General features: G+C 45.0%; 1 protein-coding gene across 1 annotated transcript in view; it reads right to left on the minus strand.

Moving 5' to 3' along the window:
- kif26aa (kinesin family member 26Aa) overlaps window positions 1-19,738 on the minus strand; it is a 75,274-nt gene that overhangs the window by 41,663 nt on the left and 13,873 nt on the right. The window contains exon 2 of the mRNA XM_027163541.2: window positions 4,383-4,534. Within this exon, the coding sequence (XP_027019342.2) occupies window positions 4,383-4,534 (152 nt within the window). The remainder of the gene's footprint in view (window positions 1-4,382; window positions 4,535-19,738) is intronic.

The raw sequence follows: 19,738 nt of genomic DNA on the forward strand, positions 1-19,738 counted from the left end.
GTCACTTTCGGACGGCTGCGGCAGATAGTGGATGGGGCGCCATTGCTTTATATGATGCCTTCTACAAGGGTTTGACAGCTGAGGTCAAGGATGAGCTCTCTGCTACTGAACTACCTCCTGAACTGGACGATCTGATCACATTGGGTACTCGCGTTGGTCGACGTATCCAAGAATGCCGCTCCGAAAAGGTTTCCCACCGCTCATGGTACCCCAGTGCCTGTCCTCCCACTCCCCATTCCCCACCGGGTTCTTCATTAAAAGGGACAGTTTCGGGAGGTTTTGGTCCCGTTCAGGCCATGGAAATCGGCCAGAGACATCTTTTGCAGCGTTCGCAGGGACTTTGCCTTGACTGTGGGGAAGCTGGTCACATGGGTGCATCGTGTTCCACAATCTCCAGCTCCCTTCGAACCACTTACGATTCTCATCTCTGTTAACCATCAAGACCATTGCCTGGCAGCCTTCATTGACTCTGGAGCAGATTCAGAGTTCCTGGACGAGGAATTGGCCAACCAGCTGGGCATCGAAACTGAGCCCCTGCCGTCTGTTCTCCAAGTCCGGGTGCTGGATAGACACATTTTACATAAGGTCTCACGTCGAACCCAACCTGTATGCCTGACTGTTGCCTAACATCACCAGGAGTGGAATTATTCCTGGTAATTCCATCGCCTCAAATGCCCATTATGCTGGGATTCCCCTGGCTTCAGAAACACAATCCCCACCTGGACTGGACCAGTGGCCGCATATTGGACTGGGAAATGCACTGCCACATTCACTGCCTCGACTCGAAACACCAGACTCAGCATCCAGGAACTGAGCAACTTCCGCCAGACCTCAGGTCTGTGCCTCTGGGCTACCATGACCTGGGAGTTGTCTTCAGCAAGACCAGAGACTCCGTCCTCCTTCCTCATCAGCCCTATGACTGTGCCATTGACCTCCATTCATCTCCAGCAGGGGCAGGGTTTATCTTTGTGATGGATGGTTCGCTCCACCCTTGTATTGTTTACTGAGGGCGTAATGCCATTACCATTAAGAACCGGTACCCTACGCCTTTGAACTCCTCCAGGGAGCTACCATTTTCATAAAATTGGACTTACGCAATGCCTACAACCTTATCCATATTCGGGAGGGAGACGAGGGGAAGACGGCTTTCAATACCGCTTCGGGTCACTGTGCATATCTAGTCATGCCCTTTGTCCTGACCAATGCGCCAGCCTTGCCAAGCTTTTGTCAATGATGTCACTTTTCCTGCTCCTTGGAGGAACACAGAAACCATGTTTGAGTCATGCTCCAATGCCTCCTTTAGAATCTCTTTATGTTAAAGCTGAGAAATATGAATTCCACACCACCAGTACCACCAGTTGGGCTTCATTCTCTTGACTGGTAGCATACAGATGGACTCTAACCGGGTTAAGGCAGTTAGGGACTGGCCAAAAAGCAAGCAGAAAGCAGCTCCAGAACTTCCTGGTGTTTGCAAATGTTTATCGCAAGTTCATCAGAGGCTTCAGCACTGTCGCTGCCCCCCTACACTGGTTATCCTCCACACTCCAAGCCTTGTGTGGAATCCTGAAGCTGAGCAAGCTTTCACCGGACTCAAGGGCCTCTTCACAACAGCTCCCACACCCAGACCAGCAGTTTATTGTGGAGGTGGATGGTGAAGTTGGTCTTGTGAAATGGCGGCACTGGTTGGAGGGTGCTGGGCAGCCCTTTCTAGTGTGGACGGACCACCGGAATCTTGAATATTTTTGCTCGGCAAAGCATCTGAAGGTAGTGTCCTACCGCTTAGGATCCAAGAATGCCAAGCTGGATGCTCTATCTCAGCAATACAGTGTATTTGTACAGTGTGTGTGTGTGAGTATAGTGTGTGTGAAGTGTACGTGTGTGAAGTGTATGTGTGTGAGTATAGTGTGTGTGTGTGTATTGTGTGTGTAATGTGTGTGTGAGTATAGTGTGTGTATTGTGTGTGTGTGTGTAGTCTGTGTGTATAGTGTGTGCCCTCTAACTGATTTGTTTACCACAGTGTCACACGATAAAAGGGAAAACATCACAACAGTCGTCTCATCCAGAGCACAGCCACACGGGGTCAAAGGTCACTGAGAGTGGAGGCGGTGTGAACGATGAAGTCATCCTGACTCAGTAGCTCAGCGTGCCAGTGTTAGAGCAGAGAGACTTCGAGTTAGAGTATGTCCAACGTTGATGACACTTTTGTCTGTGTGTCCATGGCAACTTACATTCAGAGACCTTGGACAAGGTGCGTGTGTGTTTGTGTGTGTGTGTGTGTTTGTGTGTGTGTGTGTGTGTGTGTGTGTGTGTATATGTTTGTGTTTGTGTGTGTGTGTGTGTGTGTGTGTGTGTGCTGGATGTCAAGGCCAATCCGAGGACATGGGCTTTACAGGATAAAAGGAACGACACCATCTGAGAGAAGAATAAAGCTCCTGTATTTGTTCCTGTGTTTCACTTTAACAAAAGGATTAAAGAAAGACAAAAAAATAAAATGACAGATGAGAGAATGATGAGAACCATCACACTGCTCAGAGTTTTCTGGTTTGTTTTATAATCCAATTGTAAATAAATGATAAACAGCTCTGAGTTTACAGTATATTAATCAGCAAGGAAACAAAATGATCAGCAGAGTTAATATTTATCTACTGACCCAATAATTAAACCCCATCTCAGCAGCTTCTGAAAAACCCACCAGGAGGTCACTGAGATCCTCTAATCTGATGTCTAATCTTACACAACCAGCACACGACGGACATATGAGACATTTTCTCTCGGTATAAACAGTCATCTGATGTCGTGTGTGTGTGTGTGTGTGTGTGTGTGTGTGTGTGTGTGTGTGTGTGTGTGTGTGTGTGTGTGTGAGTCTGATCTAAAGCGAGTCAGGACTCTGTCGTTCTTTCGGTGTGTTTTAGACGTGTGTTTGTCCCTCTGTTGATGATCTTACACTGAAGTTTAGTGTTGAAGAGAAATCTGAGCTGCTTTTTAGATGAACAAACACTCGGAGCTTCTCAGAGAGCAGAAATGGGTTTGAGATCAACATTTACTCTGAAGATACAAACATCTGTGTGGAGAAAAATGAAGCTGATCTTTTCTATAAATCTGTCACCTCTAGTATTGTAGAGAAAAACAGAAACGGTGATGAAACTCTACACGTTCTTAAAGTCCTGAGTGTCGACTTTCATACGAGCTTCCTATTAACAACACCGTGGAATGAGACGTGAGGGAGACGTGAGGGAGACGTTCGGTCGTCGACACGGACATGAGACAAAATGTTGAGCTTCTCAGTTATCCGTAGACATGAATAAATACAGGTGTTCCTAATAAACTGGTCAGCTACATGAAACAAGTTCTCACTCCCATAATAGCAGCTGTACACAGTCGATCTTTAGCTAGCGTTAACACTGGAGACTCCTTCCCTGAATGTTTAATAAACATCTACTTACAGAAGACTTCACCCTATGTGTGAAGCAATGAGATGTTGCTATAGAAACGTAGCAGAAGGAGTGCAGCAATATAAATCAATCTAAGGTGTGCAACCAAAATCTAAATGGTTCCGTCGACAATAAGCAGATTGTATGCACAGTCACAAAGAGATTAGCACACACACACACACACACACACAAACACACACACACACACACACACACACACACACACACACACACACACACACACACACACACAGCATGTTTTAAATGCCAGCTAATAATCAGTAATTAAAGACATCTTTGTTAAGAAGCAGTTTATCTATTATCAGTTATTCTTTAAAACATTAGACATGTGTGTTATATGTGTGTGTTATATGTGTGTGTTATACATATAGGTGTGTTATATATGGGTGTGTTATATAGGTGTGTTATATGTGTGTTATATATGGGTGTGTTTTATATATATAGGTGTGTTATATAGGTGTGTTATATGTGTGTGTTATATAGGTGTGTTATATATATATATATATATATATATATATATATATATATATATATATATATATATAGGTGTGTGTTATGTAGGTGTGTTATATAAATAGATGTGTGTGTGTGTGTGTTATGTAGGTGTGTTATATATATTTGTGTGTGTGTGTGTGTGTGTGTGTGTGTGTGTGTGTGTGTGTGTGTTATATATAGGTGTGTTATATATAGGTGTGTTATATATATATATATATATATATATATATATATATATATATATAATATATATATATATATATATATATATATATATATATATATATATGTGTGTGTGTGTGTGTGTTATATAGGTGTATTAGACAGGTGTGTTAGACAGTTAGACAGGTCACCACACAAGCTCCAGGTTATATATCACACATTGTGGAGTCCTGACGTGTACAGTACTGTAGCTGCAGAAGGTTCTGATCTCACCTGAGGAAGAAGGATGCTGCAGAGCTGCTGTGAGCTGGAGACTGAGATGTCATCCCGCTGCTACGTCTGGTTCCTCTCAGAGGGACGGATGAAGCAGGACGGCCATGACAGGAACGAGAACTTTCAGAAGTCCTGATATTCGGAACCAGACTCTGGATATTAGAGATAACAGAACAGAAAACAATCATCAGAGCTTCCATGTATGAGGAGGACGTTCCTCGGTCAGGATCAGGGTCTAAACTGTAAGCACCACTGTTTGTTTTTTTGTTTTATCATCACAACTTTTCTGCATGTCTGTAAACTCTAGTGATTCAACACAAAACATTTCAATGCTTCATGCTTCATATCAGAGTCCGTGATCACTGAGATGATCTCTGAGTCTGTTTCACTTCTGAAGTAACAAAACTCAGCAGGAACACAAAGTGCTGAGGGAAAGATCTCGCAGTTCTTTCAAAGCTTGCAGAGAAATGGTCAAAGGTATTACACAAGAGTATCAGCACCAAACAGATCAGTACGAGAGGCACGAGGAAGGGGCAGATGCCTCCAGGCCGACCTGCGAGAGATCCATGAGGGTTTGAAGAAGTCTGTCCTGGTGGAGGTCACTGAGAGTTATGAAATTCTTTCCACACTTTATTTTTTTCGGTCATGTCTGGGAATGAATTGCAAGGACTAAGAAGGAACTGAGCGAGGAACTGAAGAGATCCTTTGAGATAACTACTTGGATTTGTCACTTCATACCAGATAAAGATATTATTAGTACAGATGTGGCACTGAAGCTGATGTCTGAAATCGTAGCCTGAAGATCATAACTTGAAATTTCTTTTGGTGTGAAGGTAATTTTAGAGAAATCTTATTTCATCTCATATCTCTCTTAAAAAAAGCTGAAATCTCAGCCTTCCATCCTGCTGCTAACACTCTCGGTTTCACCTTACTGAAGCTTTAAGCTACTGCAGAAGACTGATAACATCTCCATCAACGCATCTTCAGAGCTGACCTCGCTCCTGATCTAATATTGTTCTTCACACTGATTTAATTCACAGGAACACTTAAAGATCAACACCCCCCCCCCCCCACCCCCTTTCTTCTCTCTTATACAGTACATACATCAGGAACCTGCCCTACATACGAGCAGCATATATTATATAACAGGGTACAAAGCACACACACACACACACACACACACACACACACACACACACACACACACACACACACACAGATATGTGATCACATTTCTCTGGAAGGCAAGCAGCTGTAACAGGAAGCCAGAACGGGAAAGTAGGAAGCAGCAAACAGGCAGAGCCGTGATCTTCTCCTGACAGCTTGACAGAGAGATAACGAGGGCAGAAGAATCCGACTCTCACGTGCTGCTGAATAAGTGTTGTAGAAGCACAGAGCAACTGAGCATGCTCACTCACTCACACTCACTCACTCACTCACACTCACTCACTCACACTCACTCACTCACTCACTCACACTCACTCACTCACACTCACTCACACTCACTCACTCACACTCACTCACACTCACTCACTCACTCACTCACTCACTCACTCACTCACTCACACTCACTCACACTCACTCACTCACACTCACTCACTCACTCACACTCACTCACTCACTCACTCACTCACTCACACTCACTCACTCACACTCACTCACTCACTCACTCACTCACTCACACTCACTCTCACTCACACTCACACTCACTCACTCTCACTCACTCACTCACTCACTCACTCACTCACTCACTCACTCACTCACTCACTCACACTCACTCACTCACTCACTCACACTCACTCACTCACACTCACTCACACTCACTCACTCACTCACTCACACTCACTCTCACTCACACTCACACTCACACTCACTCACTCTCACTCACTCACTCACTCACTCACTCACTCACACTCACTCACTCACACTCGCTCACACTCACTCACTCACACTCACTCACACTCACTCACTCACTCACTCACACTCACTCACTCACACTCACTCACTCACTCACTCACACTCACTCACTCACACTCACTCACTCGCACTCACTCACTCACTCACTCACTCACACTCACTCACTCACACTCACTCACTCACTCACTCACTCACTCACACTCACTCACTCACTCACTCACTCACACTCTCACTCACTCACTCACTCACTCACACTCACTCACTCACTCACACTCACTCACTCACACTCACTCACTCACTCACTCACTCACTCACTCACTCACTCACACTCACTCACTCACACTCACTCACTCACACTCACTCACTCACACTCACTCACTCACTCACTCACACTCACTCACTCACACTCACTCACTCACACTCACTCACTCACTCACTCACACTCACTCACTCACTCACTCACACTCACTCACACTCACTCACTCACACTCACTCACTCACTCACTCACACTCACTCACTCACTCACTCGCTCACTCACACTCACTCACTCATTCACTCACACTCACTCACTCACACTCACTCACTCACTCACACTCACTCACTCACTCACACTCACTCACACTCACTCACACTCACTCACTCACACTCACTCACTCACTCACACTCACTCACTCACTCGCTCACTCACACTCACTCACTCACACTCACTCACTCACACTCACACTCACTCACTCACTCACACTCACTCACTCACACTCACTCACTCACTAGCTCACTCACTCACTCACTCACACTCACTCACACACACACTCACTCACACTCACTCACTCTCACTCACACACACACTCACTCACACTCACTCACTCACACTCACTCACTCACTCACTCACACTCGCTCACACTCACTCGCACTCACTCACTCACACTCACTCACTCACTCACTCACTCACTCACTCACACTCACTCACACTCACTCACTCACACTCACTCAATCACTCACTCACTCACTCACTCACACTCACTCACTCACACTCACTCACTCACACTCACTCACTCACCCACACTCGCTCACACTCACTCACTCACTCACTCACACTCACTCACTCACTCACTCATTCACTTACACTCACTAACTCACTCACTCACACTCACTCACTCACTCACTCACTCACTCACACTCACTCACTCACTCACACACTCACACTCACTCACACACTCACTCACTCACTCACTCACACTCACTCACTCACTCACTCACTCACTCACACTCACTCACACTCACACACTCACTCACACTCACTCACTCACTCACTTACTCTCACTCACTCACTCACACTCACTCACTCACACTCACTCACTCACTCACACTCACTCACTCACACACTCACACTCACTCACTCACACTCACTCACACTCACTCAAGAAAGAAAGAAAACGAAAAAGAAAGAAAAGGAAGGAAGGGATAAGAAGAAAGAAAGAAAAAGAAAGAAAGAAAAGAAAAAAGAGAAAGAAAGAAAAAGAAAGAAAGAAACACCCCCAAAAAGAAAAAAGAAAGAACAGAAAGAACTGAATAGAACAGCAAATGAGAGAAAGAAAAGAAGAGAAAGCAAGAAAGAAAAAGAAAGAAAGAAGAACTGTAAAGAAAGAAAAAGAAAGAAAGAAGAAAGAACAGAAAGAAAGAAAGGAAGAGAAAGAAAGAAAGAAAAGAAAGAAAAAGAAGAAGAACGAAAGAAAGAAAGAAAGAGAAAAGAAAGAAAGAAAAAGAAAGAAAGGAAGAGAGAGAAAGAAGAAACAGAAAGAAAAGAAAAAGAAAACAAAGAAAGAAAGAAAAATAAAAAAAGAACGAAGAAAGAAAAGAAAGACAAGAAAGAACCGAAAGGAAGAGAAAGAAATAAATAAACTAAAGAAATAAAAATAAAGAAATAAAGTCACTAACGAAAGTAAATAAAGAAATCACACGCAACTCTCACTCATCAACTACTCACACTCACTCACTAACTCACTCACTCATCACTCACACTCACTCACTCCCAATACACACTCACACTCACTCACACTCACACCACACTCAACTCACTCACTCACTCACTCCACTCACTCACTCACCACTCACTCACACTCACTCACTCACACTCACTCACACTCACTCCACTCACCACGCCCGAAAAAAGAAAAAGAAGAAGAAAAAAGAAAGAAGAAAAAGAAATAGAAAAAGAAAGAAAAGAAAGAAAGAAAAAGCAACAGAAACGAAAAAGGAAACTGATAAGAAAGAAAAGAACAGAAAAAGGAAAGAAGAAAGAAGAAAAAAGAAGACAGAAAAAAAAGAAAAAAGAAAGAAAGAAGATGAAAGAAAGAAAGAAAAAGAAACAGAAAGAAAGAAAGACAAGAAACATAGCAGAAAGAAAGTAAAGACAAGAAAGAAAAAGAAAGAAGAAGCCCGAAAAAAAAGAAAGAAAACCAAGAAAGAAACGAAAGAAAGAAAAGAAAAAAGAAACGAAAGAACAAAAGGACAAGAAAGAAACGAAAGAAAGAAAAAGAAAAAAGTAAAAAAGAAAAGAAAGCAAAGAAAGAAAAAAGAAAGAAAGGGAAAGAAAAAAAAAAGAAAGACAAAGAAAGCAAAAAAAAGAAAGAAAGTAAAAAAGAAAGAAAGACAAAAGAAAGAAAGAAAGAGATAAAGAACAAAGCAATAAATAAAAAGAAAGTAACGAATGAACAAAAAGAACGAAGAAAAAGAAGAACGCAATAAACTAAAAATAAATCAATAACTCAAAATAAAGGAAAAATAAAGGAAAGAATAAAAAGCACTCAACTCACGAACAAGCTAACTAACAAGCAATCCCTCACACTCACCTCCCTCACACTCACTCACTCCACTACACTACTCACACGCACGCACCACGCACCACACGCACGCACGCACAGCGCACGCACGCACACGCACGCACACACGCACGCACGCACACACACACCACGCACACGCACGCACGCGCACGCACACACACACGCACGCACACGCACGCACGACACGCACGCACACACACACGCACACGCGCGCACACGCACGCACGCAGACGCACGCACGCGCACGCCCGCACGCACGCAGCACGCACGCACGACGCACGCACGCACGCACGCAAGCACGCACAGCACGCACGCACGCACACGCACGGCACACGCACGCACTCACCACACGCGCGCAAAACGAAAGAAGAAAAAGAAAGAGGAAGAAGAAAAGAAAGACCGAAAAAAAGAAAACAAAAAGAAATGAAGAGGAAAAAGAAAAGAGAAGAAAGAAAAAAAAAGAGAGAAAAAGAAAGAGAAAAGAAAGAAAGAAAGAAGAAGAAAAAAAAAAGCAAGAAAGAAAAAATAAAAAAAGAAAGAAAAAGAGAAGGAAAAAGAAAAAGAAATAAAGGGAAAGAAAAGAAAGGAAAGAAAGAGACAAAAGAAAGAAAAACAAAAATGAAAGGAGAAAAAGACAAAAAAAGAAGAAGAAAGAAAAAAAGAGAAAGAAAGAAAAGAAAAGAAAGAGAAAGAAAGAAAAACAAAGAAGAAGAAAGGAAAGGAAAGAAAGAAAAAAAAGAAAAGAAGAAAAAGAAAAAAAGATGAAAAAGAAATAAAAGAAAAAGAAAAAAGAGAAAAATAAACTAAAGAACAAAGGAAAAAAGAAGAAGAAAAAGAAGAAGAAAAAGAAAAAGAAGAAAGAAACGAAAAAAGAGAGAAAAAAAAAGAATAAAGGGAAAAAGAAATAACGAAAGAAAATAAATAAATAACAAATACGAAATAATCAAACAAATCAAATCAAAATCAATAAAGAAAAAAGACTAAATAAAGAAGACCCACTCACCACTCACTCACTCACACTCACTCACTCACTCACTCACTCACTCATCACACTCACTCACTCACTCACTCACTCACTCACTCACTCACCACTCACCACCAACTCATCACACTCGCTCACTCACACCACTCACCACACTACCACACACACCACTCACCACTCACACTCACTCACTAACTCACTCACAAGACTCACTCATCCACACTCAATCACTCACTCACCACTCACTCAACTCACTCACTCACTCAATCACACTCACTCACTCACTACCACACGCTTCACTCACACCTCACTCACCACACTCACTCACTACACTCATCACTCACTCACACTCACTCACACTCATCACTCACCACTCACACTCATCACTCACTCGCTCACTCAACTCACTCACACTCACTCACCACTCTCACTCACACACACACTCACTACACACTCACTCACTCTTCACTCACACACACACTCACCACACTCACTCACTCCACTCACCACTCCACTCACTCACACTCGGCTCACATCACTCTCACTAATCAAGTAAAAAGAACAAGACAAGAAAGACCTAAGAACAAACGAAAGAAAAAGAAAACCGAAAGAAAAAGATAAGAAGAAAGAAAGAAAGAAAGAAACAGCACAAAGAAAGATCAGAAAGAAAAGAACCCAAAGTGAACACGAAAAGACAAATAGACAAGAAGAAAAAACCCAAAGAGAGAAGCCACCAAAGAAAACCGACAAGAAACCCTCCTCCAGAACAGAATATCCAGTCTCAGCAACAAAGAAGAAGAAAAACGAACAGAAAAGACATGGAAAGGCAAAAAAGAAGCAAAGAAAGAAAAAGAAAGAAAGAACCCGAAAGAAAAGAAATTCCCCGAAATGGAAAAGAAAGAAAAAGTAAAGAAAGAACACAAGAAAACAAAAAGAAAAAAAGAAAAATGAAAGACAAAAAAAAAAAGAAGAAAGAGCAACAAATGAACACAGAAAAGAAGAAAAAAAGAAAGGACAAAATGATAAAAGACGAACAACAAAAGAAACGAAACCAGAAGAGAAAACCGATAGAAAGACGGAAGAGAAAGAAAAGAAAGCACATAGAAAGCAAAAAGACACGAAAAGAAAGAAAAGGAAAGAACACGCAAAACAAAACCAAAAAGAAACGAAAGTAAAAAAACAGAAACAAAAGAAACGCGACTACAAGTAAAAACACGAAAGAAAAAGCAACAGAAAACAAAGAAAGAAAACGAGAAAAGAAAAGTAAAAAAGAACCTCAGAAACCCGAAAAGAAAAAATAAGACCCAGAGAAACGAAAACTGAAGAACAGCAAAAGAAAGCGAAGCGAAAAAATGACAAACTACTGAAAGAAAGAAATGAAAACCCCAGGAAGCAAACAAGAAAGAACCAGAAAAAGAATAGAAAGAACAGCAAAAAAAGAAAAAGACCCCAAGAAAGAAGAAGACAGGGAAAGAGACAAGAAAGAAAGAAAAAGAAAGGAACAAACTAGAAAAGAAAAACGAAAGAACATAAAGCAAGAAGAAAGAAAAGAAAGAAAGGAAAACAGAAAAAAAGAGAAAGAAAGAAAAAGAAAGAAAACCCAAAAAAGAAAAAAAGAAAGAAAGAAAGAAAGAAAGAAAGAAAAGCCAAAGGCAGAGAAAGAAAGAAAGAAAAATAAATAAAAATGAAAGAAAGAAAGAAAAAGAAAGAAAAAAAAAAAGAAAAAGAAAAGAAATAAAATTAAATCAAAAGCACTAAAGGTAAAAGAAAATAAATAAATAACACGAACTCACTCAATCAACCAATCAATCCAAAAGGAAAAACACTAACCAACACACTCACTCACACTCACTCACTTCATCCCACACTCACTCACCTCACTCACACTCACATCACTCACACCTCATACTCACGCACCGCACTCACTCACTCACACTCACTTCACTCCTCACTACACTCACTCACAATCCAGATAGAAAGAAAGAAATGAAAGATAAAAGAAAGAAAAAGAAAAAAAGAAACGAAAGAAAGAAAGAAAGAAAAGAAAGAAAGCAGACAAAGAAAGAAAGAAAGAAAAAGAAAGAAGAAAGAAAAAGAAAGAAAAAGAAAAGAAAGAAAACAGAGAAAAAAGAAAAAAAAGGGAAGAAAGAAAAAAAGAAAGCCGAAAGAAGAAAGAAAGAAAGAAAGAAAGAAAAAAAAGAAAGAAAAAGAAAGAAAGAATAAAGCAAGAACCTGAAAGAAAGAAAAAAAGAAAGAAAAAGAAAGAAAGAAAGTAAAGCAAGAAAAGAAAGAAAAAAAGAAAAAACGAAAGAAAGAAAAAAAGGAAAGGAAAGAAAAAGAAAAAAGGAAAGAAAGAAAGAGGGAATGAACGCTCATTCAAGCTCACTCATGTTCATTCACCCTCACTTATGCTCACTCACACTCACACTTACTCACGCTCACTCACACTCACCCATGCTTTTTCAAGCTCACTCGTACTCATGCTCACACTTGCTCACTCCCACTCGCTAACCCACACTCATGCTTATTCACTCTCATTTAAGCTCACTCAAACACTCATCATCATCATTCACACTCACTCACTCACTCACTCACTCACACTGACGCTCATTCACACTCACTCACTCACACTGACGCTCATTCACACTCACTCACTCACACTGACACTCATTCACACTCACTCACTCACACTGACGCTCATTCACACTCACTCACTCACACTGACGCTCGTTCACACTCACTAACACTCATACTCATTCATCCTCATTCACGCTCACTCACACTGATGCTCATTCACACTCACTCACACTCACCCTCATTCATGCTCATTCATGCTCATTCATGCTCATTCATCCTCATTCATCCTCATTCATGCTCATTCATGCTCACGCTCATTTAAGCTCACTCACTCACTCAGTCACACTGAAGCTCATTCATGCTCAATCACACTCATGCTCATTCACACTCCGTCACACTGACGCTCATTCACGCTCATTCACACACATTCACACTCACACTCATTCACACTCATTCACAATCACACTCATTCACAATCACACACATTCACACTCAGACTCATTCACAATCACTCCTGCTCATTCACTTACACTCACTCTCTCTCACACTCATTCACGCTCCTTCAGACTCACTCAAACCATTTCACTCAGTAATTACATCCTCATATCTGAGTCCACCGTTAGCACCCAGCAACGAGGGACGTGTCTCCTTCACCATGGACAGCTGCTTTTTACTCAAATTAATTTGAATTTGTATTAAAGCAATTTGGGAAAAGCCCACGAGAGAGAGAGAGAGAGAGAGAGAGAAAGAGAGAGAGAGTGAGAGAGAGAGAGAGTGAGGGAGAGAGAGTGTGGGAGAGAGAGATATAGAGAGGGAGAGGGAGAGAGAGAGAGAGAGAGAGAGAGAGAGAGTGAGTGAGAGAGAGAGAGAGAGAGAGAGAGAGAGAGAGAGAGAGTGAGTGAGTGAGTGAGTGAGTGAGAGAGAGAGAGAGAGAGAGAGAGAGAGAGAGACTGGTTTGGACTAATAATGTCAGTAATGGTGCTGTATTCATTACTGCTAATTACACACCGATTTCAGAGAATTTACTAACATCATATTAACGCTAGACTCTAATGACTACAGCACACACTCAACACACACTCAACACACACCCAGCACACACTCAACACACACTCAACACACACTCAACACACAATACACACAAAAGCACACACTCAACACAAAAAACATTAACACTCACATACTCGACCCAGTCAACACACAAACAACTGACAGTCAACACACAAACACACACTAAACACACACTCCACCCACAGTCAACACCCAAACACACACTCAACACACAAACCTACACCGAAACAAACAACTCACAGTCAACACCCAAACACACACTCAACACCCAAACACACACTCAACACACAAACCTACACCGAAACAAACAACTCACAGTCAACACCAAAAACACAACAACACCCACACACATCAACACACAACAACACGAAAACAACCAACCACAGTCAACACACCAACAACATCACACATCAACACAAACAACATCAACACCAAACAACACCAAACAACTCACAGTCAACACCCAAACACACACTCAAACACACAAACATACACCGAAACAACCAACTCACAGTCAACACCCAAACACACACTCAAAAAATAGCATGCACTCAACACACAAATGGACACTATACACACACAAACACATAACACACACATAACACACACATCTCCTTCACATTCCTCTCAGGGTCTGGAGCAGTGAGACACAGTGATGCCTGAGGCAGAGATTAAAATAAAATCTACATAAATATAGAACTAGAATATTCCTTCAGGTTCATTAGATATTGCTCTGTCACACCAGAGCTCCTGCTTCACTGCTCCAGGAAAAACCAAAGAACAAATATTCAGCGCATGTTCTTCACAGCCTCAGATGGACGTCAGGTGCCGTTTGTAGCCTGCGGTGAGGCCTCTGTGCCATCTGTTGACGATTTGCCGTCACCGCTTCCTCCCGACCTTCACAACCAGCCTTGACACGGACACTTTGAAATTAGCCAGACTGAAGGCGAGCACTTATCCGAGCACAGAGCTGACAATTAAGACGTGAGCTTTATCCCGAACAGCAGACAAACCTGCCTGAGTGTCTCACTTTAAATTCCACGGCAGGTCTGCAGCTCTCAGCAGCTCTCAGTGCAAACACGCTTCAGCATTCAAAATAACATCCGGCTCCGACCCGAAGCCGGGAAAAGTCTCAAGGTCTAATTGCTTTTTGGTCTTAGGGAGAATCTGGGCTGGTTTGTCCTGCGGCTCATCATCACCTCAGGAGCACCGAGAACACAAAACCTCCCGTCGCTCGAGACGCGACGTGAACTGCTTCAGGATGTCACGGTATCTTACAGTCTGAGTTCAGCTCACGTGTCAGATTTTATACACAAACCACAGAGCATCATGACACCTGACCTGCCATCGATATGGCTGCAAGCTGTTAGACGATTATGGGCTGTAGAGTTCAGATTTGATGTCTCCATGGAAACCCTGATCATTCGTTACGGTCTAAAAGGGACAAGGGAGTTAAATAGTATAAAAGTGTATAAAATACTTAGGGGATAAAATAGGTTTATGTTATAAGAGTTTATAATGAGTTACAACACACACGGTCTTAAAGCTGTGCACAAAAAGCTTCCTGTCGAAAGAACTGGTTGGTTTCTCTTACGTGTCTAAGTTGCTGGCCCAAGCGGGGGGACGGGCGGGGGGCTGAATGGGGGCCGGGGCGCGGGGGCTGCACCCCGCGGTCGCGCTCCCCCCCGCGGGCGTCACCCTCCGAGCGGGACGCGGCCTGCCCCCCTCTCACCCATCGTTTCCGCCGGCCGACGGGCCTCCCAGTGCCGGGGACCGTGCGGCTCCACAACAACACAGAATTGCCAGCGGGTGTCGGCAGGTGGATGGGCGGTCCCCCCACGGAGCAGTGGCACAGGGCCTTGCGTGATGGGCCGGATAACCGGTCTCATAAGCCCTCACATTTTCGCAAGGCAGTCCCTTCATCTCCCCAAGTATAACTACCCCGTAATAAGCGGCTGGGCGGTGGCCGCGCCCGTCATGGCTGTCTCCAAGCGGGTCGGAGCCGTGCCCGTCGAGAACCCACATCATGGACCCCCGCCTAATGCGCCCCTGAGGATCCTGGCCCCTTACCTCCACCACACCCTTCGGGGCGGCCCCCCCCGCTACCGCCCGAGTCCTCCCACCCACGCCCCAAGCCGCAACGCGCCCGGAGGGATCACCCGGGGGGCCCCGATGGGGCGACGTGCGCAGGGGGCCCACCTCCCGGCGGGAGGGCGGCCCCCCGCGCCACGGAGCGGACGCATCACGGGGCCGAGCGGCAAACGCTATGAGGGGGGGTGGAAGCCATGGCTGAGGGGTGCTGGCACCCAGGAGTTCGACTCGGTACCCGTGGCCCCCGCCCGTCCTGGCCCAGGGGAGGCGGTCAGCCTCGAAAACGACGCGCACCATCCCCCCGTCAGGTGACTCAAACCGCCCCCGAACGTCAGCCAACCGACTGCTAGAGTGCCGCTCTACTATTAACGCCTCCGGGGGCGCGGGCCCGGGGGTCCAAGGGACCCCGACCTCCGCATTACGGCTCCCCCACATTCAGGTCGGGCGGAATTCCGGTCTCCTGACGGAAGGCGGGGCTATTCTATTCCGCAGGAGGATTTAACACAGTACCAGCTCACCACCCCATCGCGCGGGGGAGGGGGGGTTCCTGTCACTAGGGCGCGGGAGGGACAACGCAGAGGGGAAAGGGAGACCGCCCCGGCCCCTCCCGAGCGGCGAACCTAGGGTGGGGGGGGGGAGGGTGCGAGCGCAAGGGGGGCCGTCGGCGGAACGGTGGGCAGGCACCTACCCCCCCACCCCCCACTGGGACCCCTCCCCAAAACCCACGGGGCAGGTGCTGGGGTGGGGGCCGGGTGGGGGTGTGATAAGGTGAATGCGGGGCATGTCGTGGGTGTGTTTGGGGGGCCTAGGGGGGGGACGCGGGGCATCCCTGTGTTGGTGTGGTGTGGGGGGTGTGTGGTGTGTGGTGGTTTGTGTGTATTGTTTGTGGGGGTGTGGTGGGTGTTTTGGTTTTAATTTCTTTATTTTTTAGGGTCTTTTTTTCTTTCTTTATTTCTTTCTTTCTTTCTTTCTTTCTTTATTTTCTTTCTTCTTCTTTGAGGGAGGGAAAGGGAGGGGGGAGGGAGGGAGGAGGAGGGAGGGAGGGAGGGAAGGGAAAGGAAAAGGAAGGGAGAAAGGTGAAGGAAGGAAGAAGGGGAGGGAGGGAAGAAGGAAGAAGGAAGGAAGGAGGGAAGAAGGAAGGAAGGGGGGGGGGCCGGAAGGAAGGAAGGAGGGAGGGGAGGGAAGGAAGGAAGGAGAAGGAAAATGAAGGAAGGAAGGAAGGAAGAAGGAAGGGAGGAGGGAGAGGGAAGGAAAAGGAAGGAAGGAGGAAGGAAGGAAGGAAGGGAGGGAGGGAGGGAGGGAAGGAAGCGATAGGAAGGAAGGAAGGAAGGAAGGAAGGCAAAGGAGGAAGGAGGAAGGGAGGGAGGGAGGGATGAGGGCGGGAGGGAGGGCAGGGAGGGAGGAGGGAGGGAGGGGAGGGGAGGGGGGAGGGAGGAAGAAGGAAGGAAGGAAGGAAGGAAGGAAGGAAGGAAGGCGCCCCTACTATTGTACTCCCCCTTCCTCCTTCCTTCCTCCTTCTTCCTTTTTTCTTTCTTTCTTTGGTTTATGGTTAATAGTTTTAAGGTTCTACATGAGGTTATAATTATTGAGGTTTCCCCGTCCTCATATTCCTTCTTTCATCTTTTGACACGTCTTTCTTTCTTGCTATTCTTTCATTTCTTTGTTTCATGTTTTTGGATATTACTGGTTTTATTTATTTATTGTTGCTGCTCCAGTATAATGATGCTCTCCTGTGTTCAGCCTCTTACACAAGCAGGTGACTTGTCACAGTGTCGCTTGGTTGCCGAACGATTCCCTGATGGTCCCTCACTGCTCTCAGACCTGCCTCCAGACCTGCCTCAGACCTGCTCAGACATGCCCGTCACACCGTGAGCTGTAAACTGAACGGTGTGAGCAGGAGTGTATACAGGAGCTCACCTTTAACATAACACCTCACATCAAGCTCGAAGTCATAACCTCCTCCTGTAAGGAAATGAGGTCAGAGACGTCCACGTCGTGATGATGGCAGCAGAAGTGACTGAAAGCTCTATATCTATATAAGGTCAGTGTTACAGACTAATCCACAGAAGAATGATGCTGAACTAACGCTGTCGCTCAGGCCAGCAGACCAGAGGGGATCGTTTTCATTGTGTTTCTCTTCCAATGAGCTAAGAAACATGATCTAATCACAATCACCGCTGATTAATGGATATTAGACACTCCAGATTTAAAATAAAATCAATCCATGGTGTCACTCTGTTTAAGTCTCCTACGGTGCCAAGACTTATGTGGCCTCTTTTAAACTCCACCTGAACCGATATAAAACCGTACATATAACCATGAGCTGTGGAGAAAGCAAGGCCACAGTGGGAGCGAATGGAATCAGAGGTTCAGCCTTGGGAGCATATGAAGCTTTATAATAGCTCATATGGTCATTAATGGGTCAGAATATTTAGGAATATAGAATATTTTTCTCTTTTGCTGGTGAATAGTGTCTAGCATAAGCCACGCCCCCTAATTAAAGTCTACTAAAGCTGTGATTGGTCAGTGACACCCCTGTGAACTGATTTACAACCTCATTCATACTGCTTTGTTCTGCAGTTCTTACCTGTGATGTTGTCGTCTGCTGGTGTGTTCTACTGATGGTGGTCACACTCCAAACCCCCCTCCAGATACTGCTGAGCATATGTGGGCAGTGGGGGGGTGACAGTAGCATGGCAGCTTGGGCTTTATGTCCATGCCTCCAGCTCCAGATTTGATCCAACCATGTCTTATGCTTGATACCAGCCGCTGGTGACGACGTGTCGGGCGTGACCTTGAGGGTGCAGTATAGTGGCAGATGAGGATGCGTGGGTCACCCCAGAGGTCTCGATGAGGATGCACTGGGGCGTGGTGAGATGCAACAGACCAGGAAATGCTCCACACGGCAGATTAGGGGCACCATCAAGAGCCAGTCCCAGGGCTGGTGAAGAGCCAGGCGTGTCGAAGCTGGGTGCAGAGAGTTCCACACACTCACAGCAGCTGTCAGCACCATGCTGGAGGCCATTCTAGAGCTGGAGCCTATCATGAAGGAGGCCAGCATAGTGTGGGTCCTGCAAGCAGAAATAAAGAGAGGAGGTTTTGATTGATTCGATCTAAGTTTAGGTCTGATGTTTGGTTGTGATGATTTAGTGACCTAAGCCTGATAGCCATGCACTGGTTCGATCTACATGTCAATATGCAGCCTTCTTCAGCACCCAAAGGCAATGATGATGCTAATAAAATAAAAGCCCAAGGAAAAGCGATTGTAGATGTCATCTCCATAGGACAGCTGAGTACGATGTGAGTACGACTCAGACACCCCAGGTGACAAGGTCAGATAAAAAGACCCACAGAATTCTGTTTAACTGTAATAACCTCAGGAACCTCACATTAGTAGAAAAAACATTAGTGCTATCTGCATGGAAAGTCAGGAAGCTGAGGGGTGAAATCACTTCCATTAACATTGGGTTCAGAGCATCAGATTCTAGCAGTATTCACTCGGACAGTGTACTGTGCAGGAAGAAGGAAGGAAGGAAGGAGGAAGGAAGGAAGGGAAGGAAGGAAGGCAGGAGGAAGGAGGAAGGAAGGAGTGGATGGATGGATGGGAAGGATGGAAGGAGGAAGGAGAGGAAGGAAGGAAGGAGGAAGGAAGGATGGATGGATGGATGCATGGTTGGATGGATGGAAGGAAGGAAGGAAGGATGATGGTGGATGGATGGATGGAAGGAAGGAAGGACCAGCGCCAAAGGAAAGGAATAAAAGGACCAGGAACCAGAACGGCACCATTGGAGGGAGGGGGAGAGGGAGGGCCAAGGGAAGGGGGAGCAAGGGCAAGGGAGGGCCGAGGAGGGGGGAGGGAGGGGGAGGGAGGGCCCC

This window comes from Tachysurus fulvidraco, chromosome 16 (assembly GCF_022655615.1).
Source record: "Tachysurus fulvidraco isolate hzauxx_2018 chromosome 16, HZAU_PFXX_2.0, whole genome shotgun sequence".
NCBI lineage: Eukaryota > Metazoa > Chordata > Actinopteri > Siluriformes > Bagridae > Tachysurus > Tachysurus fulvidraco.